This window comes from Taudactylus pleione, unplaced genomic scaffold, assembly GCF_031769625.1.
Source record: "Taudactylus pleione unplaced genomic scaffold, aTauple2 ptg000201l, whole genome shotgun sequence".
Lineage (NCBI taxonomy): Eukaryota > Metazoa > Chordata > Amphibia > Anura > Myobatrachidae > Taudactylus > Taudactylus pleione.
In genome coordinates, this window is record NW_028284603.1 from 11,420,770 (window position 1) to 11,445,080 (window position 24,311).

At 40.2% G+C, this 24,311-nt stretch overlaps 1 protein-coding gene across 2 annotated transcripts in view; it reads left to right on the top strand.

The window, feature by feature from the left end:
• The window catches only part of MEIS1 (Meis homeobox 1), a 168,928-nt gene extending 146,899 nt beyond the window's left edge, over positions 1 to 22,029 (top strand). The window contains exons 10-13 of one of the 2 annotated variants that reach the window (XM_088477253.1): positions 17,523 to 17,662; positions 18,372 to 18,461; positions 18,717 to 18,812; positions 20,757 to 20,845. In XM_088477253.1, the coding sequence (XP_088333379.1) occupies positions 17,523 to 17,662; positions 18,372 to 18,461; positions 18,717 to 18,775 (289 nt within the window). In that variant the 3' untranslated portion in view covers positions 18,776 to 18,812; positions 20,757 to 20,845. Of the gene's footprint in view, positions 1 to 17,522; positions 17,663 to 18,371; positions 18,462 to 18,716; positions 18,813 to 20,756 lie in introns of both variants that reach the window. The other variant, XM_088477252.1, reaches the window with a different exon arrangement.
• Positions 22,030 to 24,311: the final 2,282 nt, after the last annotated feature.

Here is a 24,311-nt window from a genome sequence, read left to right on the forward strand (position 1 = left end):
GCCTTGCATAAACTGCCCCTCACTCCTAGCACAGCATGTTTGCAAGTTTAATGGTGCAAAGAGCACAGGCAGTTGACTATCGTCAATGAAGGAAAGTGATATGAAGTGTCCATAATTATTGCACATATGTTGCCTAAAAAGCTGTACATCTCTGACTGTTTGTGTCCAATGGCGATCTGGTACAGTTAAGGCGCACATCCACATGCCGAGAATACTCACCGATTGCACGATTATGACATCGTAATCGTGCAATCGCTCAGTAATCGTGCACAAATCGTGCACTTTTATGTCAGAAACGACCAGCGATGCGCGATCCCGCTGGTTGTTTACAACATCAATCATCGGCCGAACATGCTGAACAACCTGATGGTAACGTCAGGTTGAGCATGGTAGGGGATGAATGATGTGCCTACACTGGATGACTGCTCGTTCAGTGAAGGCACAGCACAGACTGTCAAATGACTGTACAATTACAATGTCGTAATCGTGCAGTCATTTTTTGGTTTTCAAGTGGATGTGTGGCTTTAGCGTACAGTCATCCTTTTAGGAGGCAAGGTCAAGGCTAGTTGCTGCTAAATGATACTGAGTGATCATTCATATTCATCCAGCATTTCCTTCCTGACAGGAGAGATTTCTTCTCTGGATGACAATTACTCCATTCACAGAGTGCTTGTGGTGGCCCAAAAGTTTGATGAGCTTGACAATAATGTTATTCTTATTATGGGCCTTCTATAAACATTAGTAGACTCCATGCCACGGCACCTAAAGGCCTTACTGGCCACATGTGTTGATCCAATTCCACTTTGGTGTTTCTGGTACCTGTATATAAGTCAATGAACCTTGACATAGCACATGTACTAATATGTTGTTAAAGTAACCTTGTGATTAAGTGCTAATGTGAAATAACCCATAGCACCCAACCAGACATATCACAGCTTTGCGACATAATCCTTGCAGGAATGGGGTTTACCATGTCTCTGGTCATCCAAGTATCCCTTTATCAAGACACATTTCAAGTAGATCACTTAGGTGAAGCTTACACATTAACTCTCTGATACACAGCGCTGCCCATCAATCTGGGGTATTGGACTGGACAGCAATGAATTGGCTGAAAAATGCAAAAGTATGATAGTTTAAGATCATTCGATTTACACTGGTTGTCATTTGAACATGCACATGTGCTGCAATGCTAGAGATGATTTCAGTCTGCTTTTTTACCTGAATTTTGAGCCAGGGGTCTTGCAGTTATTCAAAAATAAGAGAACAAGGGCAGTCTATAGGCAAGTCTAGCTAACAGCAATGTCCATAGGTATGTCTAAGTAGCAGTATTGGCCCAGGGCATGTCTTATGCATGTCTAAGTAGTATCAATGTGCATAGGTATTACTGTCTATAGTCATATCATGGGACCAGCAATGACCATATATATGTCCTAAATGTAAGTGTTGTCTCAAGGCATGTCTTATGCATGTCTAAGTAGCATCAATGTCCATATGTATGTCTAAATGGCAGTATTGTCTCAAGGCATGTCTAAGGCTGAGTACACGCCTAAACGACTGGCAATCGTGCCGATGTTCAGGGTGATTTGCCTTCACCCTGGACATCACATGATTGCCGGTAGATACTTAAAAGATTTAATGGAAGACGAAACGATCACTGTTCCGCCCTTCATTAATATGTACAGCCTCACATGCAATATCGTGTGATTGGCCGTGCAGCACGGCCAATCACACGATAACACATGCGACCGCGGGAGCGCACAAATCGGGCATACACACTGCACGATATGCCGGATTTGTCGTTCCGATTTGGCCAAACCGGCTAAATCATGCCGATATCGTGCTGGTGTGTATGCACCCTTAGGCATGTCTAAGTAGCATCAATGTGCATAGGTATTTCTAAGTAGCAGTAATGTCTATAGCCATGTCATGGAAACAGCAATGTCCATAACATAACTACTGTGCATAGCCATGTCTAGGCAGCAACAATGTCCGTGTATTGTGAGCCTAATATTTAAATGATAAATAAGTTGACTGGACAAATTTGGGAATGTGACTTCGGGAGTTCAAGGAGCTTTATCAGAGAGTTGGACCTCTAGTCTTGTCAACCCATATGACTAAATACAAATGGTTTAAATGCAGAATTCTGTGTTTCAAATAGAGTGATGCTTTATTTTCATAAAGTCTATGACTGAAATTTCTAATCATAATTCTGCTAGACTCATGTAGCTGTCTACGCCGTTCATTAAAAGGAAGCACAGATTGCCTCTATGAACAATGCAAAAATGTCTTCTTTATAATGATGGAAGGACATGGGAGTCATTTGCAGCAAGATTTACTTAATTTTTTTTTTTTCATTATCTCTATTGGTCTTGAGATACTGTACATTTTACTATAAAGGCTCTTTTTATCCTCCGCTTTTTGAACCTACCCCCACCACAGTTATTATCTGTTAATGTTTTTTTTTATTAGAAAATAGGTTTCCAATAGCTTTGCTTTCATATAGATCTAAGGTTCATTCAATTAGATATAGTACCAGTTGTAGATATAGTTGTTGTTTTTTAATGACATCATAGCAATCCCAAAGGCATATTGTGTGCCAGGAATACTTAAACTGGGGTGCAGCCCTGATATTGACCTAATGTTCTCCTTTAAGATACCATCATCGTCATTTAGAAGTGTAAGTTTTTCCACTGCGCGTTACCGTAACATTAATGATGTCTATCACTCATGTCAGTTCTTATAGATGACTAATCAGGATATTTTCTGTAGCTAAACCAGGCATGACCACAGTGCATTTTATTAATTATGCATGGATTAATAGTATCATCCCTTACAAGCAGTGGAGAGAGCTTTAGTATTTGTAGGTGGAACCAACAGTCATGAGTCTGTAGCTTAACATTTCAATAGGATCTAGTTGAGGTGTCTCAGTGACCTCACTAGCTCCTAGCGATTTGAAGGCTTTCTCATGAATATTCGTGCCTCATAACAGTGATGTCACTAGTTCTGACAGAGATTAGCTAAATGTTATTATCATTCAACATTTTTCATAAATCTCTGTATGTTTTGTAAGGTAAATGTGTCCTTAAATGTTCCCAGTCCTACCCCATGCTCACCACACAAGAGAATGCAGTGACTGATGTTGTCACAGCTCTTTTCATACATGACAAATTTTGCTAAAACGCACAATACCAAATAGTTTGGATTAGCCTTTCTTACGCTATGGCAAAGCAAAAGCACAAATGAGAGATTCTATAGCCGGAACTGGAACCTCTGCAAAATGGCCTGTTCTGCCGGTTCATCCCACAAAATGGCTGCCAGCATAATGTGTAGGCAGCAGGCATATGTAAATACAGCTGCTACACAACAGACTTGATTTGGGTTTCCTAACAGCACAAGTGTCCACTCTGTATATGGAACAGCTAACAGTTTGATTTCTGGGAGAATAATAGGAACAACAGCATTTTTAAAACCTTTTTTACGGAACTTTAATGAAAATAATGTGAACACTGGGGGAGGAGTTCCCTACAAGTTATGTTCTGGTCTGTTCTTGTTAAATCTCTCTAAGTGTGTTTACACAAAGTTTGACTTTCTGGTATTTCATTGCTTGCACAGACCTGATCCACACCTATTTTGTGTCAACAGTGGCCAAGAATGGTGCAGAGTAATTAAGCAGTACAGAACCTAGCACCAGCAAACGGAGAAGTGTGCCCTCAGAGACCTCTTCTCCCTTACATCATGTTGCAGCCTCAGGCCGTGCCTCCATAAAACAAACTGAGTTTGTAGACGTTAAAAAGCCAGTCTGAGATGCTGGAAATGGGGCAAATGTTGCCTCCTTGTTGGATAAAACAATTTTGTCTTCTTAAAAATGAATCGGAGCCAGAGGCATAAGGGATGGAAGTGCATTTGAAGGCATATATTGTGTGGAGCGCAGTGTGTGTGTATGTGTGTATGTGTGTGTGTGTGTGTGTGTAAATGATGCATGGCTTTCTATATCAGCATTAAAGGCTTTAGAGATTCCTTTCACTTAAAAAAGGAGGCGGCAGCACTCTTGAAATAAAATCTGGGTCATTTAACAGTTCCACTAATATTTTATAGGGCATGTGGGTAGTTGTTGATGCCATCCTGATAGTCTTTCAGTTGTAATTTGCTAGATTATACTAATCCCCACTATATTGACATACTCTAATTTACTTCATAAATACTGTGATACACAAATAGAAGAATAAAGCACATGTTAGAGATACTGCTTGGAGCTGCTTCATGTCTAGCGATGTATATTTTATTTCACAAGGAAAATAGGCCATGATTTGATGTCCTTTCTGTACTGATAAATCTGCATACTCAACTGCAGCTTCCACTAACCCGAAGGTATATAAGTGAAGACAGTATTCCTGTTTGATCTTTTATTAGGTTACATATGTCCCATTCTGTTCAACTACCACTTGTGTCTCAACAAAACTACTTCCACTGTACTATTATTACATAGAGCACTTATAGCACCACAGTTAGTAATACCACTTTTACACCACAGCTAAAACCCAGGTTATTGCAGGGTTAACCCGGGTTGCTGCTAGGTGTAAAAGGGGCAAGAGTTGGAATCCTGGGTTGAATGACCAGGCAATACAACCCGGGTAGCTTGCAGTGTTTAACACAGGAACGACCCATGTAACCCTGCAGTAAAAATGAGTAACCCGGGTTGTCCGACCCGGGTCCTATTTACAGCAGGGGAACTTTCGGATTACTCGGTGATCGGAGATGATGTAAGCTCCAATCGCCGGAAGAACAGTTCCACTGCACCTGTGTGCACTGTGAACGGCTCCATCCCAGGAATAGCCCAGGTCAGCGCGGGGTCTGTCCTGGCTCTGACCCGGATTGGAACCATGTTCAAATACAGGGTCAGACCCGGGACTTTAGTGTAAAAGTGGCATTAGCTGCGAGGCTCTGACGGGATGTACGGGCATAAAAATCTAGCTAGATTTTGCATGCAGCCCATAGAGGTGCGAGCAAAAAATCAGGAAGGTGTACCTCATGTAATTATCTAGCTTTTGCTAACTGTCCATAATTTCCAGGGACACCATATATCAGGACAAAACAAACTCGTGGACTCAGCTCATCCACAGGTTCGAAAAAAATTGTTAGATTTAGTGCGATTAGCTGAGGAGCCAGACAGCAACTGGTTCTACCTGGCAATGAGATCATCAGATATAAGCATCATGTGATACGAACACCTGATGCTTACATCCAATCAACAGTTTGTCCCTGGAAACTTTTGCTCATTACTGCACAATACAACATTTTCTTGTTATCTGTGTTTTGTGCAATTTATTTGGAATTAATGTTTTTAAAAATACAATGAAAACACATTACAACCATGTACAGTACAAAAAGTGTAGTGTCCACTGTCCATGCGGCACATGAATTGTAGAGTGATTAAATGTTAGAGTGAGCATTTAGGGCCTGATTCAGACCCGCTCGCTAAGGCACATTCGCTTGCTCTGAGTGATTTTTTTCCTATCTGCACATGCGTATAATTCGCAGTGCACGTGCGCAAGCCTTTCATTGCGATCTGCTTTTGGTAGCTCGTAAACCACTATCAGGTCGCTGCTTGGAGTGACACATAGTGCCTTTTGTGGGTGGTAACAGGGGAAGGTCCTTGTGAACAGGGGAGTGGTGTTGCGAACGCAGGCGTGTCTGCCCACCAAAACGACGTTAAAGGGCGTGCCTAATTAGCAAAGTAGCGTCGTTGTACACGTCACCTGCATGTATTTCAGCCCGCACTGATCGCAGTGCTTGTGGCAGGTTAAGTCAACACCAAGGGCTGCGAGCAGCTCCGATGCCTGGCGATGGTCCCGATTAATCAAACGTTTCCCGGAGATGACGTACATTGCGAGTGGCAAGGGGCGTCTTTAGACACTTGCGAGCGCACTTTGCCGTAGCTCGCTAACACACAGTGGGCGTCCTTACGCGACGCACTGAGAGTGCTTAATTTAAATATCCAGCCCCTTTCTGCAAGTGAGCAATCGCATCTTGCGAATGGGTCTGAATCAGGCCCTTAGACAGTAATACGTTTATGTCAGTTTGTGACAGGTACCAGACCAGCTGCTGTTTTCTATACTTCATAAATATGCCTGTAACCACTTTTTGTTACCAATGAACAGTATACACTGTATGTATATGTATATATATATATATATATATATATATATACACTCAATATACTCAATGTTCTGCTACTCAATGCAGAGATTAGCAGCATTGTGTAGCTGGGGGCAGAGCCACGATTACGCGATTCAGCGCGAATCACATCATCTGCTCCCCCCGGACCAGCCACTTACAAGGGGGAGCTGATGCTGGCGGGGGGTGCGGGCAGGTGGCGCCGGCCATGAGACTTGCCAACTTTTCTGGGGGGCCGGGAGTGATACACAATTTTCGGGAGGCTCCTGGCCATTCTAAACACACACACACAAACACACACTCACACACACAGATGTGTACTAATATATTTTTGCTGCAGTCTCTCCAAGCAGCCCTTCTACACGCGCCAGGACCCTTCTGTTGAGCATCTTCTTTGTGTCTTATTTTGCCCAAAAATGTTTCTTAGTCACAATTGGATGCAACAAACTGCTTCACGAGACTGCACTGATTGATTGGATACGCAACACCTGTATTTCTATGTGCCACGGAGTCTGAATCTGTATACGTAGTGCTATGAAGCAACAGATACAGTTTTTTTTCACGCCAAGTTCTTTTGTGCTTCATATACAGCCGATTCGCACGGTACCTGGCGGCTCACTCGCGCCCGGGGTCTCGGGCTGCATGGCATATTCAAGCTAGGTGTATGAGGACACATCTGTATATGTAAAGATTGTTAGTAGTGCCTTTTAATGGACTGTAAATGGCTTCTGCACAGAAAAAAAAAAGATGCACATTGTCATTTCTTGTATTCGTGCTCCTTTGTTTTATCAAACATGCAGCAATATAAAATTCCGACTGACATGATGAGCGTAAAGAGTAAAGTTTGAGAATGTAAACTTCGCTATATGTGTCTTCCACATTGTCCTCGCATCATTTAATTTATCAGCTAATTGATCATCTTTAGCCTGGGTGTTTTATCATAGTCTTCCACTGGAAAAGCTTTGACATAGTGCACTGTTTTTGCTACATGGTACAAATTTTTCATTACTGCCTGAGGAGTAGAAGTGGCTTGAAGGAAAATCTACTGATTCGTATGATTGATGGTCTTGCTGTGATTTGAGTAAATTCCAATATTATGTTTCTGAAGTAGGCGGTTAGTAAAGCATGCATACAGCCTCTCTCTCTCTCTCTCTCTCTCTCTCTCTTTTTATTTACACCGTGAATAATGTTATGCAGTTTGGGGTTCTCTTTTTATTCAGCAGCACACAGAATAGACAAAGGCTAATTCAAGATGCCAAAATATGACTTAACAAGTCGTCGCTTGTGGTTTGCTTGGTTTTTCTGAACCACTGCAATATTTTCAGCATTGGAAGTTTAAAAGATTTGGATTGTTAATTATAGTGATTAAACATCGACAAACCTCCCTTTTTGTCACAGTGACTGCACTCTAGATAGATAAACATTCTATTAACAGTACATTTCCCTGTGCGTTTCAGCAATGGACAACTATTGCCAGGCATGTATCAGTGTTTTTTTTTTAAATATTGACAGCAATATCAGTAACACTGCATAATTTCTATAATTATTGCTGTTATTTATATATTTTTATTTAGTTGGGTTTTTTTTGTAGCAAGAGGCCCAAGTCTGGTTAAACTGCAGTATGAGGGTGACATATTTCACGTGACCATACTTAATCTAATTTTCCAGAATGTCCTGGAGATTTCTCCTGGGGAAAGTAGGCCACCCTCCTGGATCTTGCTCCTCTTGTCTTGTGTAGTGGGCAGGGTCAAATCATGGTGATGTGATTTGCATAATCAGACCCTGCCCATGAGGATGCAATATGTGTTGTGGCTCAGCAGGCGTCAGGGCTGTGATGCAGGAATCGCCTCATCACCTTTGTCCATTGGTCTTCCCGGACAAGAGATCCAAAAAGTAGGTAATTATGAGAAATCTGTGTTGGATGTCTTTAACTAAATCCCAAAACTGAAAATTCAGGTGTTACAGTAAAATACATTGCTTCAGGGTTATCCAGACAATATGTTGCTGTTAATAAGTGAAATATAACCCACAGCATTACAAACTTGCATTGCCCATTGACCATTGATGGTTAGCAATCATCAATGCTTCGTTGGCGAAGTTTGGTGGTTTTACCATAAATGGGGGTGAAGTCCCATGGTGCAACCGAGTGGCGGAGGTCTGACGGCAAAAATTTTAACATGTGCGTCTGTGGTCTGTGCATAAACGCCTTGATGGTTCAATATTCAATGGTTTTGAGATGATGGCTAGATACCATAGGCCATCAATAGCAGAGCTTCGGTGAACAACCCTCCTACAGACAGCTGTGCTTCCTCCCACATCTGTTGGACAATGCACTAAGAGGATCTGTTACAAGTATAAAACTGCCCTGATCCCATCATCATCATCATCCTACCATAAACACATTGTATTTCTTGGGTAATGTGACATGCCATCGCATAAATTTCCACCATGTTGTACATTGGTAAAAGCGTGCCTGGTGCACAGTCTTATTTGAGACTTTTCGTCTACATTGCGTATTTTAGCTGCAGAAACTTGTCGTGGAAAGCCCCTGCTATTCGCCGTATTCAATTCCAAAACACGTGAAAACGTAACCTGGCGAATGCAACCAGGTGAAAAGTGCTGTCAGAATTGGGGAAATCAGCCTGACACACCCTAAAAGATGTACTAACATTGAGGATTGAATGAACATGCCGCCGAATAACCCTAATAAAGCTATTTGGGGTACTTATGTGTGTCAATTGCTTCTAATTAGCGTCTGTGCACTAGTGGTGAAGAATAGCATTAAGCAGTTTTTTTTTGTAAAAATAAGTAGTCCTGTCAAATTTGGGGTACTTGAAAATGGGTGCAAGCATGGTTTAAAGTTGCTAAAGTAAAGTTTAAAAAAAACGTAAAAAGCACACCTGCAATCCAAAAAACATCTCACCCATACTTGCAGACCCCCCAAAAAGTCTATTTTGCTAGTTTTTAAGTTTGTACCCCAACTTTGTACTTTTCCACCCCCTTTTTCTAAGTATTTTTTTGGGGTGTTCCTCTATTTTTTTTTTTTTTACACAGTTATCCTTTGGGGGGCTGTCCCAAGGGTGCAGAGTGGTTTCCCCACCTTTGCACCCCTAAATAGCGATTTTGCACTTTTTTTCGACACCTATTCATAGGCGAAACTTTTTCGCCTATTACATTGCATTGCGTTTTCACATACGCGAAAAGAGTTTGCAATTGAATACAGAGATAAGTTTCCGGCCTGGTGAAAAGTCACAATCGGCAATACTTTATCGCGGATTCCGACTTTTCGTGGCTAATTGAATACGGGCCTTAGTCTCCAAATATCAATTGAAGCCTTCAATGAAAACTGTTGGTTCAGCAAACTCTCATATCCTACCAGTTACCATTTACCTATGGTTTATGTTGTAGAATTCCCATTGCCAATATATTGCAAGCTCTCTTGGGAATGAAGACTAGTGTACAGGATGTTTGTTGTGTTCCTATATCTAACCTTGTTTAAAGCTCTGCAGAGTGCTACTTAAATCAAACTTGAGGATCTGAGACTTCATTATATAGGGGAAAGAACGATATAGGAGGGGGAGGATGGGAAATGAATTACGAAGTAGGGGGAGAGTTTTTGACTAATTGTCCTGTACCAACAGCAGGAACATTTGGGAAGTTTTTTCCTGTTGTGCTGCAATGCGATGAGCAAGCCACACTTGAGGCTGATTCAAGTTAGGACGCAATTGGTCCTACTCACCCAGATTCATAATTATCGGGAATCTGCGCATTCGCAGGACCCGTTCTAGATGGATCCTGCAAGATCTCATGCAGGTCCCGCTATGAAGCTGCCTGATTGACAGGCAGATGCGTATGAGGGGGCGGCCTGCGTTCCGGGAAATGGGGAGTGTCACACCGGTTTTCATGGACGCAGACTTCCTTGCCTCGCAGGTTGCCAGGACCCAGGCAGGCTGCGGTAGTCTTCAGCAATGGTGATGATCCCAGACTGCAACCTCGGTCTCACCACTGGGAATGCCGATGCAGCAAGGAGGTGTCAGAGGACAGAATTGCAAAGCTACTTGTGTGCGGCTTATCAATTCTGTCCTCTGCTGAATTTGGCCCCTACTAAAAATGTTGCATGCAGTATTCTAAGGGAGAATGGCCCAAACTGGAGGAGGAATAGCTCTTGTTAAGCGCTAGTCACACCCCTTAAATGTGCTGGCCACACCCTCTCTACATTCAACAGCTCTTGTTAAGCGCTGGTCAAACCCCTTAAATGTGCTGGCCACACCCTCTCTACATTCAACAGCTCTTGTTAAGTGCTAGTCACACCCCTTAAATGTGCTGGCCACACCCTCTCTACATTCAACAGCTCTTGTTAAGCGCTAGTCACACCCCTTAAATGTGCTGGCCACACCCTCTCTACATTCAACAGCTCTTGTTAAGCGCTGGTCAAACCCCTTAAATGTGCTGGCCACACCCTCTCTACATTCAAACATTTGTAATCTCCTGTGTTTGCCTCTGGACTGTAGTAGTCCCATTATTACAACAGTAAACAGTAGAACTTAACACTTGCCCGAAGAGCTGGCGCTCACGCATTGTGGGACTGTTACTCCTTGTATTCTTTCAATTGTAACATAGATTGTAAGCTCCACTGGGGTAGGGACTGATGTGAATGGCCAACTATTCTCTGTAAAGCACTGCGGAATATGTGTGCGCAATATAAATAACTTGTAATAAATAAAAAATAATAAATAATTGTAACAGTCATTGTAGCGCGCTCTCACACTCTCGGACTGCCTAACGTATTCCCAGCTACATGTAAAAGTTTAAGTTAGCACAGTTAGATAGAGATCTATGGGGACAGTTGAGAAGCTGTGTAAAATTGATTAGTGGCTGAGATATCTGTGATTTCTCCTGTGTTTAGCACTTGATAAATACAGAGAAGTAGTGAGACTTAGCACTGCTGGGTAAAATATACCTCTTTATGTCTTATCTTACCAAATCGTATGCAAATCATTCCCCTAGAGATTAACAGGTTAGTGTTCTCCGCATAAATCACTCAGAGGGCTCTACTTTTTCATTTACATTATTCTCGGTCTCATTTGGAATTTCCATCTAATGTGTTTAAGGCTACAAATCTATGGTGTTTTCTATATCTGTATCATCCTGGTATATTCAGCATTGCGCATAATTGAAACATTGCTTGAGAATAAAGTATGCTGATCATAAAGATAATTAGTTGTTCCAATGCAATAAAAGCTAAAACATTTTTATGTAATGACATTTAATTAAAGGAAAGCTGTGGTAGCAGTTTTAAAGAAAATTTAAGGCAAATTATACTTGTTTGAAAGTGTTCTGCACATTAACTAATTAACATTAGAGTGTAATTTACACAGTGTTACTCTACTGGAAAAGTTTTTAAATATACTGCAGAATGCAGTTAACAATTGCACTTTGGTGGCATTTCTTAGTCCAGAGACATTTATCAGTGCTATACTCATTTTTAACCCATTTTCTAGATTATCACCTATTTACTATCATTACAGCCCACATTACAGTTTTACTAGCGTCAAATGTTTTCCCTTATTTTGTTGTGTCTTTCATTTTCTTTTACGTTACTGATATAATGTTTACCAAACCACAATTGGCCTGAAGCCTGATTTGCCCAGGTATCATAACATTCCACTTGCCATGTTGCCATTTTGTACAGATTTATGCTGGGTACACGCTGACAGATATATTGGCCGATCTCATGATCGGCCAATATATCTGCTGCCCGTCGGCCAGTGTGTACCAGCTATATGTCTGTGAACGTCGTCGTTCACAGACATATCGCATTGGCTGCGCTGCACAGCTGATGGACACACCCCCGCCCACCGGGAAACGCCCATGACCCACCCCCCGGGACCCGCTGCAGCATGCAAATGATGGTTATTCAGTGTGTATGAACGACCATCATCTGCAGATATATCGCTTAGGTTTGTACCCACCATTAGGGGTCTACAGTATGTACTCAGCCTTGGAGAGAGAGAAAATAAAGTAGCTCCTAACTCAAACACAGGGGTCTATTTAATAAGCCATGGATGGAGATAAACTGAACGGAAATAAAGTACCAACCAACCAGCTCCTGTCATTTTTCAAACACCCTGTGACATGGCAGTTAGGAGCTGATTGGCTGGTACTTATCTCCATCCAAGGCTTAGTAAATAGACCCCACAGCCTGTAAAGTGACAGTTATTATCTCATTGGTTGTTACTTTATCCCCATCCACTTTATCTCTTTCAAAGGCTTAGTACATAGACCCCTTATTAGATACCAAAGTTGTGACAAAGATTCTTTGAAATCCGATTGCTTTGGCAAGTAACAACTGGAAGTTCCATTAACTTATGTAATGTTGTATCATAGTCACTGGAATCAATGTCACATGTTTTCTATTGGAACTGACTGGCCGGGGATGAGTGGCATTGCAGCAAATGTGTGTTTAATGCTAGGACACCACAAAACTCTACCAATAGCCCAGACACAGACAATGACTTTATTGAGGGCTGTTAATGTGTGATAATCCCACAGACCCAAGTGTGTAGGGGGCGGGGGGTGGTACTGGAATTATCCTTGTCCCACTCCTGTCAGGTTATGTGATCCTACCATCAGATGTACAGATTTCCACGTTGGAAAATCTGTGTATGCCAACCAAATACTGAGCTGCACACAGTTCCCAATGTGTGCAGGCGTCTCGAAGTCAGTGCTTGTGGTGTTGTGTGTTACTGAATTATGGCTGGGAAGATTCTGGCTAACATACATGGCTTTGGGTTTTATAATTTGGACCTCCCAGAAACTTGTTGTAACAGGTGGAACAACTCAGGGGGGTATGTTTTCCCTCAAACCTGTCAGAATACTGTTGTAGGTGAAAATTGGAAAAATGTTACCAATTCAGTGAGTTCTGTATAATTCAGTTATTGTATGATTATTATATTTCTGACAGTAATATGAACATCAGACATTTAAGAGTCAATTCTATTAGCCTGCCGTAAAGTGCGGCCATTGCCGCGATGACTCGCACCGGCGAGATCATCGTGGCAATGGCAGCCCTTTACGGCAGCCTGGATTCGCTGAATTTAGCTTGCAGCCCCATAGGGCCCTGAGCAAAATGTAGCGAATTTGGGCTCGGAGCAGGCCGCAAAGGGTGCGAGGTGCCGATCCGTTCCTGGCGTTTTCACGGCAACTCGCACCCTTCGCACATAATAGGATTGACCCCTTATTATTATTATTTCAAAAATATTTTAAAAATGTAGGTATATAATATATATATATATATATATATATATATATATATATATAGGCTTTACATAGAGACTTAAACAGTAGAGCTGTTGTGTTTGTATATGTAATGTTCAGCTCTATTTTGTAATATATTATCTATGTGATAAACCATGTTATCATTATATATACATTACATACACATGTTAGTCATGGATTGACTCTATTTAAGAATTGTTTATGGTAACAAAACTGGATTAGCACAGCTCTCCATCTGTTTGCTACCCAACCCTAGTATGTCCGTCCGTCTGTCCCCCACCCCCCTTTCCACTTTACAATTGAGATTCATGGGCATATTCATCAAGCTCATTTTCCTTAAGATTTACTTATCGGAGCTATTTAAGAATAGCCTAACTATGTAGATATCAGAGATATCTGAGTCAGTTTGGTTCAACAGGGGGAAATGGAGGGGGTATAATGGCAGTGCGGGCGGGTTGGTGGGCGTGATTATGTGATTGCGTCATTGTGATCTGGTCCCCACTACACAATGCCACGATTACCAGAATGGTGAAGCGGGGGTGGGGCCATGATGAAGCAAATCAGCGCAAATCGCTTCAGCATCCACCCGGACCACTTTACTAAATTTTCAGGAGCCTCCTGGCTGTTGCGGCGGCGCAGACAAGTATGTATGTCCTGCATTAGGTTCATTAATGCTGCAAACTGCAGTCCCCATTCTCCATGGGGACTCTGATTTGGCCATATTTCCCAAGAGCTTGAGAGGCAACTTCTCATTCCTGGCAGCTTCCCATGCTGCTAGGCTACCTCCAGTCCCTCTCTGCGTGCAGCAGAGCAGCAGGCAAGAAGGAATCCTGACACACCCCCCACCCCAGCGGGACATTGTGGCACGTGGGAAGGATGGCGGGACAGTACCCAAAAAGGGGATGTAGTTAACTTACCGGCGTCTGGAATACCGGCCACCAGAATCCAGCTGCGGAAAACCCCATTTTGGGAATAGAGATAGGCGTAGAAATCACAAGGCCTATTTTAGCCTGACGCTGATATCCCGACAGCCCCCATGCCGAATGAAGTTAAGTGGGGTATGTTAGGTGTTAGCCGCAGGAGGGGGAGGGTTAGGTTTATGGACCCCCGGGGGAGATTTGGGTTAGGCACCACCCCCCGGCAAGAGTTAAGCTAGGGAAAGGGGGGATTAGGGTTAGGTACCACCGGGGGGGGGGGAGGTTAGGGTTAGGCACCACCCTGGGAGGGTTAGGCTCAGGGTGTGGGAAGGGGGGTTTAGGATTAGGCACCACCGGGGGAAGTTAGGGTTAGGCACTACAAAGGGAGGGTTAGGGGAGGGGGACAGGGGAGGGTTAGGGTACTTACCTGTCCGAGTCGGGATGTAGATTGTTTGGTCTTCCGGCGTCGGCATTACACGCCGATTCCCCTGAAAAGTGAATTTGAAATGAATTCAAGTTGGTAGTCTGTATTTTAAGTAAAAACAATCACTATATCAATCACTATAAAGTGCCTAGGTCTTTACTGTTTTGTGCATAATTGCATTTTATTTTATTTTGTAATAAAGGGGGCCAATTTACTAAGCAGTGTTAGGAGACAGAGTGAAAAGTGATACGAAAGTGATAAGGTGCCAGCCAATCAGCTCCTTTTTCAAACACGGCCTGTGAGATGACAGTTGAGAGCTGATTGGCTGGCACCTTATCACTTTCTTATCACTTTTCACTCTGTCTCCTAACACTGGTTAGTAACTAGACCCCATAATCACCTAAATGAAGTACAAGAATACATGTAATTGTAAGATGTAACGCTGAGATAGCTCTTTCCATTCCAAAGTGCTTTGGGCATTTTCTCTGTCCATTCCGAATGGCATGTAGGAATGTCTTGTGCTTTTAGGTTCATAGTGAAGAGATGGGTGTAAAATAAAAAAGCAATAGACACTCCCCTTGTTAATGCAGTATACCTATGATGACTGTTATTTGGGCGCGTGTTTCATACATGTGGTAAAAAGACTGACCACAGACAACATAGCAATGGTGTCGTAATCAGAAATATTTTTAGCCTGCTTATTGTTGTAAACCACAACTGGCGTGCAAAGCTGAGCACTCTCTTACTATTGCAAAGGGACTAGAGAGAAGGTCAGAGGCCATTTTGGAAACAAACAGCTGGACCAGTTTATTTAAACAGATATGAGGGGATGGGATGCTGACCTTAGTTTGACTTCTATTGGGAGGAGCAAGAATGCCATTTTATGACTACCGAGAAGGAAAACTGAGGTTTCTTGCATCTGAATGCACCCTTAAGGCATACAAAGAAATTGCTGTTTTCCACAAAGAAAAAAACCCACCATTTTTTTTTACACAAGCAAAAAAAAATAACAAAAATAAGCCAAAAAACTTTAACACCTTAATGAAGAAAATAGTTCCCAATTATATGTGTACCTTATTTATTAATTAAATAAAATAAAGCAAAAGTGCCCTCTTCTAAACACTCGGTCAGTAAAACATAGGGCTGTTCCACATCCAAGAATGCATAAGCCATTTATAATACGTTAATAATGAAAACATTTTAATTTGCCATTTCTAATGAATGAGAGTTAAACAGCCAAATTAAGGTACACCAAACATGTAGTCCTGTGGATCTGGGGCTAGGGAACAATGACAACTGGACCCCAGTCTAAGAAGGCCACGGGAAAGTGTTTATGCAGAGACCTCCTGCTAGGGAAGGCATTCAGTTATTTGTGTATGACACAAGGGGTGGGATACATGCACTCTAAAGTGAAGGTCAAAGAGGCTTTCCAGAACAATAGTATTGTTTTTTCTTCTTTTTATTATTATTATTTATTATTATTATTATTATTATTATTATTATTATTATTATTACTACTTTTATGACATTTTATTATTGAATAAAAAAGACTGTAGCCTGTGTAATCTACTAAAATTCATTAAAGAATGTTTAATTGGACAATCAAAGAAGACAGTTGATGGGTGGGGGGGATTCATTTCCCAAGATCTCCTTTGTCTTGTGAAGCTTATTAAAATAGAATAAGGAGGAATTCTATAACTATGTACTCCCTGTGTGCTCATATTTTAATTTAGTTTTTGTGTTTACAGTTTGCACTATACTGATGCAATAAAGTTTAGCATTTTGGGAATTAACATATGTCAGTAGTGATATTATAGCTTCTGTTGAAGTTAATTGACTAAAATATGTGCAAAGAAAAAAATATCCCAGATGCACATCTAAGACAGGAACTTGCTCAATTTTGGAGGAAAATCTTATCAAGTCCAAAAAAAAAAGTCATGTGATTAGAAAAGTTTTTTTTTTTTTTTCTACACTAATAAATTCAAAAGTGTACTGCTTGTAGATTTAATTTTTTTTTGGATGGTCATTGAGTTAGCTTTCTTTTTTTTTTGCTCATTCATAATTTCTGATGAATACAGAATTATAACAGCAATTCCTGTATAACATTGACCTTGTTTTGACCCCACTCTTTGAATAAACTAAAAAAAAAAAAGTAGTCTCTATAAGTCCCCAGCAGGGTGAGCATGTAATAAAACTCCAGACGTTCCCTCATTTGATGGTATACTGCCATCACAGTTCATTATCTTAATAGTGGGTATTAAAATAGAATTAAACTCCAAAGAAAAATGGGAGGATTTTAATAAAAAGTTGGAAAGTAGTTACAAAACAAAATATATGGATAGCCCCTGCAAGGCTTATTGTATTAGACTTCACCCTTTTAGGTGATTTGTGATTTGTTTCCCCATAGAATTAGAAATAGTGTGTTACCCATATTGTTTTTCAGTAAACCTGGCAAATTCCCATATGTAGATCTCAAACGAGTCCAACTGTGGTAAAATCTGACCAACATCAATCAACTCAGAAGACCCCAGCCTATTCTGTACAAGGTCATGAGGGGTTACATAGGTTCCAGAATGTGTAACCTTGCATGTGGAACATCTGACTAAACTATAAAAATGCTGCTGAGTCTGAGGGCCAGAACCCCAACACTATTATGTCAATGTATTATTATGCACCAACTTATACGTACGTGACACAATAACCAAGATATGTTTTGTTGTCTTTTCTAGGTTTATAAATGCCAGAAGAAGAATAGTCCAGCCTATGATAGATCAATCCAATCGAGCAGGCAAGTCCCCAATAGTAACTGTTTTCAAGTCACGCAGGCGAAAACCATCTTCAAGCCATTCACCGGGAGGTCCAGTACCTGGTAAATAAAATAAATGCCGGGAGTAAAACAAAACAAGACATCAGTCCTGTCGTTTTTTTTGTGGCACAGCAATTGATTAAATTCTAAAACAAAAAAACAGCAACAAAACAAACAATTGGTACACATTTTGACTTTTTGTATTAGTTTTTCTCCTCAGCTATACTTTCTGCTACTTTGACCACTCCCTGGTGCATGGCTTGGTGTGGAATTGCTGTAAACTTTATTACCTGTCAAAAGGGTAACAGGGTCAGTATCCCTTATGGGAGTCGGTAAAGTTCAAAGACGCTCAATGAGGTAGTTGTATTTTTTTGTCCTTTTAACTGCCTTAAGGCATTTTACTTTAAAGCAAGCTTGTTATGTGTTCAACTAAAACCTATTTTATAATACATGGGTATGTCTTATTTAAGTGTCTTTGGGAACGCTGAATCTGCAGTCTTTGTTTTAACAAAATGTGAAATGTTGTATACTCTTGACTCCAACCAAGAGATATCAACATTACATAGAATAATGGCATGTTGGTCAGAAATATGGTGTTGGGCTCCTTTTTGTTACTATTTGCCTAATATTCCATGTACTAAGTGTGCTTAATGGGTGTTGGGAAATGGGCGGGTGGTTTCATAGTGTCCTTTCAATAGTTCCTGACTGTTCGCTAGATATTTTGTTACGTGTAGCTGAGTTTAGTTGGTAACAGTAATTTAATGTATTTTAGTAAGTCAAGGAACACCTTACAATACCGATGGACAGCCAATGGGAGGTTTTGTAATGGACGGCCAGCAACATATGGGAATCCGAGCACCAGGTAAGATTTTTTTTCTCATTTTTATATTGTTAATAGTTCGTGCTGAGTTAGCCTAAGATGTAAATGTTGAATTTGAGATTTTGTATCTCTCGCTATATCTTTACTCATCTGAAAATCATAATATGGCTACAATCTGGGTGCTTTTCCTATATCTTGATTTCTTTAAGATTGGTTTGTGATATTGGGTTCTTTGGGTGCTCTCTGTTCATTTCTCTGATCTTCTGGCATCTTCTTGGATTTTTATCTCCCTTTTAGGACCTATGAGTGGAATGGGCATGAATATGGGCATGGAGGGGCAATGGCACTACATGTAACCACCAACTAGTTAACCAATGGCAAAGCAAGGGGGAAGTAAGTACAACGGGGACGCTGTGTCTACTTTGCTCAAGGATTTTTTTTTTTTTGTTCTACACTGTGGATTTTCGTAATTTGTATTCTCCCTGCCCATAGCTCCATGCTTGTTCATTCCTTTTCCATGAAAATCCGGTATCCTGTTTTTCTGTCTGATTTTGTTTAATTTATCTTGTGCATAAAGTGCTGCATAGATTGTACATTTACTCTTGTGTTGTTATTATACAGTACTGACCACATGACAAAACAAGGAGCAGGCAGGAGGTGGTGGAAGAGGGGGGGAGAGGGTTGCCATGGCAACAGACTGATTTGCAAAATGTAAGCAGTCTGCAGCAGTGCAAGGAGAGGAAAGACCATGTCCCCAAAGTGTCATAAATCTGTCTAACCACAGTTGATGCATGAGTTACACTTCTTCACTAACCTGCAAGAGAACAAAATGCAAACAGGGACTTATTTAAGCAAAATAAGCACGGCACTCGTATAAGAGCAGAAATGCTTAGTGCTGTTTAAGATCCCATGCAGGAAAACTTTGAATTTCCACTTTGCACCTCTTTGTCCATCATATATAATAGGATTACTTGTGGTAAAGGCAAAGTAAAAGAATACAAAATAGAGGTGTGCACAGCAGGTTGTGCAGCTCTGCCTGGGCTAATTGACTATATCCAAATTAAGTATGCCATCACTTGCAGTGTGACAAATGGATTTGACTCATTCAGTATACAAAAATAGAGATCATTAATGCAATCGTCAGTGGCAGGCCCAGTGAAGTCTAGAGAGAGAGAGAGAAAGACTGGCCCACAATCATGCTTTTGTATTATTCTGCAGCAAAAATATTATTCTGTCTGAAGGAATGTGCTCAGATGCAATCAAAAATGTCCCGTTATTATTCTGCATCAGGATGAATAAAAAAAAAACTGCTGTGGTTTATTTTGTTTGGTCCTAATCTATTCCTAATTGTGAGACTGATGTGTGCACCAAGAATTTGAATCACACATCAGGCTAAGATAGCTGCTGGGAAGCCATCGGCCGCTCTCTCACACATCATGAACACTTCTAGTTTAGTTAATCTAAATATTGTTTCTTAATTTCTGGGTCAATTAAATTTAAATGATGTATGATATGCTTCATAACCAATTAAATTAATAGGATATTATGGAAAATATCATCACTTTTGATTAAAGACCAACGGATACAGTATATTTTCGAAGCAATTTTTCATAGTGAGGGAGAAAAAAAAAAGAAAAAAAATCTTCCTTTAGGCTAGATTAAGCAGCCTTACATCGCTGGAGCCCTGAGACCTGAATCCAAGGTGTTCACGCTGCAGCACTACTTAGAACTAAAGCCAATTGAACCTACTTAGAAATAGCGTTATGCCTTTCACCCTCCATGATTATGGAGCTTATAGCTCCCTGAGACAATACACCTGTCAGTTTTCATCAACTATAGCAAACCATGCAGAAGACAGAGGCCCACAGAAAGCAGGGGGGCCATTGTTTTACGTTCCGTTTCCTCATTGTTCTCAAATTTAGTGAAAGCTTGACTGAGTTTGTAGTCTGATTTATTTTAAACATTCATGATCACAAGGAAGGAATTAATTGCTAACAGTTATTGATTTCTAGCATGTATGAAAGAAAAAAAAAACCCTTCCTCCCATTTATCAGCCCTACATAATGCATTTTATTTTTATGGCAATATTCCAGTAAACAATAACTTCTTTTGTTTATTCCCTTCAAGGCGTGTAGAGATAAATCGCTATAAAAACAGTGAATATACCTCATTTGTAAACTGATAGGATCCCAGATCCAAGCTTCTGTTTCTTAGATTTATATAAGATATGTGAAAGTGTATTTTATAGGGCTTTTTTTTATGTACGTTTATATATAGTGATGAACATACTGTCAGTGTAATTTGCCAATATTTAGCTTTTTCCTCTTTCTCTCTCAGGACTGCAAGGTATGCCAGGGAATTACATATCTCCAAGTGGTCCGATGGGTATAAGTATGGGACAGCCAACTTATCCTCCATCACAGATGCCCTTACATCACGCTCAGCTGCGTCACGGGCCGTCTGTGCATACCTACATTCCTGGACACCATCACCACCCAGCAATGATGATGCACGGTGGACCACCTCACCCTGGAATGCCGATGTCAGCATCTAGCCCCTCAGTACTTAACACAGGAGATCCAACAATGAGTGGGCATGTAATGGACATCCATGCTCAGTAATTAAGGGAATATGTGTTGTCTGCAATGGAATAAAATTTTCACGTACTGTGTTTCTGCCACAACAGCAAAGTTCCAGTCTTGGTGCCCATGTTGGATCAAGACACAGTTTTTCGACACAGACACCCCTATAAAAAAAGCAAAAACAAAAAAAAAAACAGCAGAAAGCAGATGCTGAAATCAAGTTTGGGGACATGATAAATACGTATATAAGACATTAAGAGAACAAAGAGTGAAATATTGTAAATGATATTATACTGTTAACCATATTATGTTGTTTCTTATAGATTTTTTTAAAAAAATGTGAAATTTTTCCACACTATGTGTGTTGTTTCCATAGCTCTTCACTTCCTCCTGAAGCCTCCTTACTTAACGAAATTAAAGCCTTACAGTTACCCTGCAGATGACAGAGAGTCCTCATTTGCAGGTCTACAATAAGTATGACAGGCTGAAGATTTTTTTTCTTCAATCCAAGGATTTCAGCCATGCGCACTTACTCTACAGCTTTGTCTCTCAGTTTTTTTTTCTTTCTGTCTCCCTCTCTCTCTCTCTCTGTCTCTCTCTCTCTCTCTAGCCTGGGGCTTGAATTTGCATGTCTAATTCATTTACTCACCATATTTGAATTGGCCTGAACAGATGTAAATCGGGAAGGATGGGAAAAACTGCAGTCATCAACAATGATTAATCAGCTGTTGCAGGCGGTGTCTTAAGGAGACTGGTATGAGGAGGCATGGAAATCAAAAGGCAATGTGTATGGAGCATAATTGTCACAACGGAGCATCAGTGTCCCCATTCAGCAGCAACCAATATGTGCATCATTTTCTTTTGTCATGCAGCTCAAAAACAAGAACTGTAGAAGATTTATTTTTAATACATTGACTTCATTTCCCAGCACGGCAGCAGCCGTGTGTACATTTTTCCATAGTCCCACCATGGAACATTTATGTATACATTGTAAATAAATTTTGTGCAAAAAGGACTGGAAAAGATAACTGTATTTGTTGCAATTTTTTTTTGTATAAATCGGTTTGGTATGAGTTGGTATGTACATAGATGAAAGGTGGTTTTCCACTTCATAAGATTTTTTCCTAAATTTCCTCCCTTCCTAATAACAGTGCTTTGGTGAGGATTACCCTCCTGATTTTAGAGCCCCCTTAGTTTACATATATAGAAGTATCCTAACAGTCACTCATAGCCACAACTTCTATTGATCACCTTGCAAGACGATTGTGTCTCTCTATAGCAGGGAAGCAAACCTTATTGCTACTGTGCAGGGTTATGGGTATTTTGTTGCCTGTAAGAATGTCGACATTTATTATGTAGAAATGAGGATGTCGACATGGTTATAATGTCTACATGTAACATGAGAACATGTTCAGCATGTTGACATAGACTATGTTGACACTGATATGTGAACAATCTTGACAATCAGAGATGCAACTGATCCGGCGGTATGTGCCCTAAATTAACCCTAAGCCTAATCTAGTAACCCGGCGGCTGCATCTAATGTTCCAGCGTTTGTGGCTTTAGTTGCAGTTGCAGGTTATGTCGCAAAATAGCGGTTGCTGCTGTATGTCCCTAATACTAAACCTAATGTCGTCACTATGTAATATGTCTGCATTTCACTTGTAAACATTTGCAATGTCAACATTGTGAACACATCAATATTTTGCAGATGTCAACATGTTAATTGTCGACATTTCAACAGTGTTGACATCATAACTGTTGACATGCTAACTGTGCCGGCACACTGTGCCAGATATTCCCTGCTAGGGTTTCACCAGAGCAGTGCCAAAGGGGTGAATTCCAGTTAAGTGTTAGCGCGATTGGGGGGGGTTCACACGGGGAGGGTCTCCCACCAAAAGTGGTATTATTGACAAAGGGATGAGATTTAGTAAAGTTCTTAAAGGAGCAAATCCCTTTTATCTACTAGGTGGGATAAGCTAATAATATCTGTTTTGTTATGCTTAAACAAAATGTTTGCTTATACATTGTTTCCCCCATAAAGAAACATAAGCAAAAAAGTAATAATTAATTAATAATCATTACACACCAACAAACACCTAGAGCTTTTGACTAAAACAATATGGGTTGTATAAAAGGTCAAAGTCTAATGGTAATAGTTTAAGTACAGTTGCTAATATTAGTAATAATAATAATAATTAAAAAAAATCTCCATGCAGATTTTACATGACACCACAAAATGATAACCATGTGATTCAACTAATTATTAATTAATGATGAAAAAAAATTACACTTTCAATCTAGTATGGATTGTGGTCTCACAAGTGAGGTGGTTAAGAGTGTGGATAGTATATGTTTTTTATGACTACTTTATTAAGCTGTGAAATAGACAGGGTTACAAATTGTGTATGAAAGGAATATTTGAAAGCCCACTATCGATTATATGATTTTTAAAAAAAACTTTTAATAGAAACTATTGGACCTTAAATAAAGAACATATAATGCTGAATTTATAATATTCATACATGTATATTTCTGTGCTTAAAATAGGTTTAAGGGTCACATTCAAAGTGATTAACAAGTTGATTGCACTGATGATTTAATTCTATTCAACTAGACTCATTATCATTAAAATATTACATCAGGAAGATTTAATTTCCTACTAAAACGTGTAATTGAAAATGCACAACAATTTAAGATGGTGATGTAACTGGGAATTAGGAACCATTGTGATTGATAAAGATATTGTCACACGTGATAAAACTGACAGATTTTCATACTTGCTAAAGAGTGTAACTATGTCTAAAATGGGAAGTGATGAATAATATTCCTGATTGATATGAAAATACATTCTTAAAAAAAAGAAAATTAAGCAAGAAAATGACACATAATTTTAAATAAATTATTTTCTTGGAAAAAAATGAGTAATAAAATGAAGCAATAAAATTAAGTTATAAATCTGGTCTACACTTAAAAGCACCTTTATTGGAGTTTCTATGCTCCAAAAACATTTACAGCGTGACTATATAACATTTATTAAAGGTGCCTACTTTATATAAATATAAATTATTTATGTGATATAATCCGTGGTAACACCACTAGCATCTCAGTGCAGTGACCACAACACACATTTATGTCAATACCATATTGGAACCTGCCATCATAGTGATTACCTAGAACAAGTTGGGATGTTTGAACTTCCTTTCACATAGTGGTGGGTTCAGCAATATAATCTTCAGGTACCAGTTTGGCAAGAGCCTCACATCACTACTGTGACAACATGGTAGTCTAGCACACCCCTTTCATATTT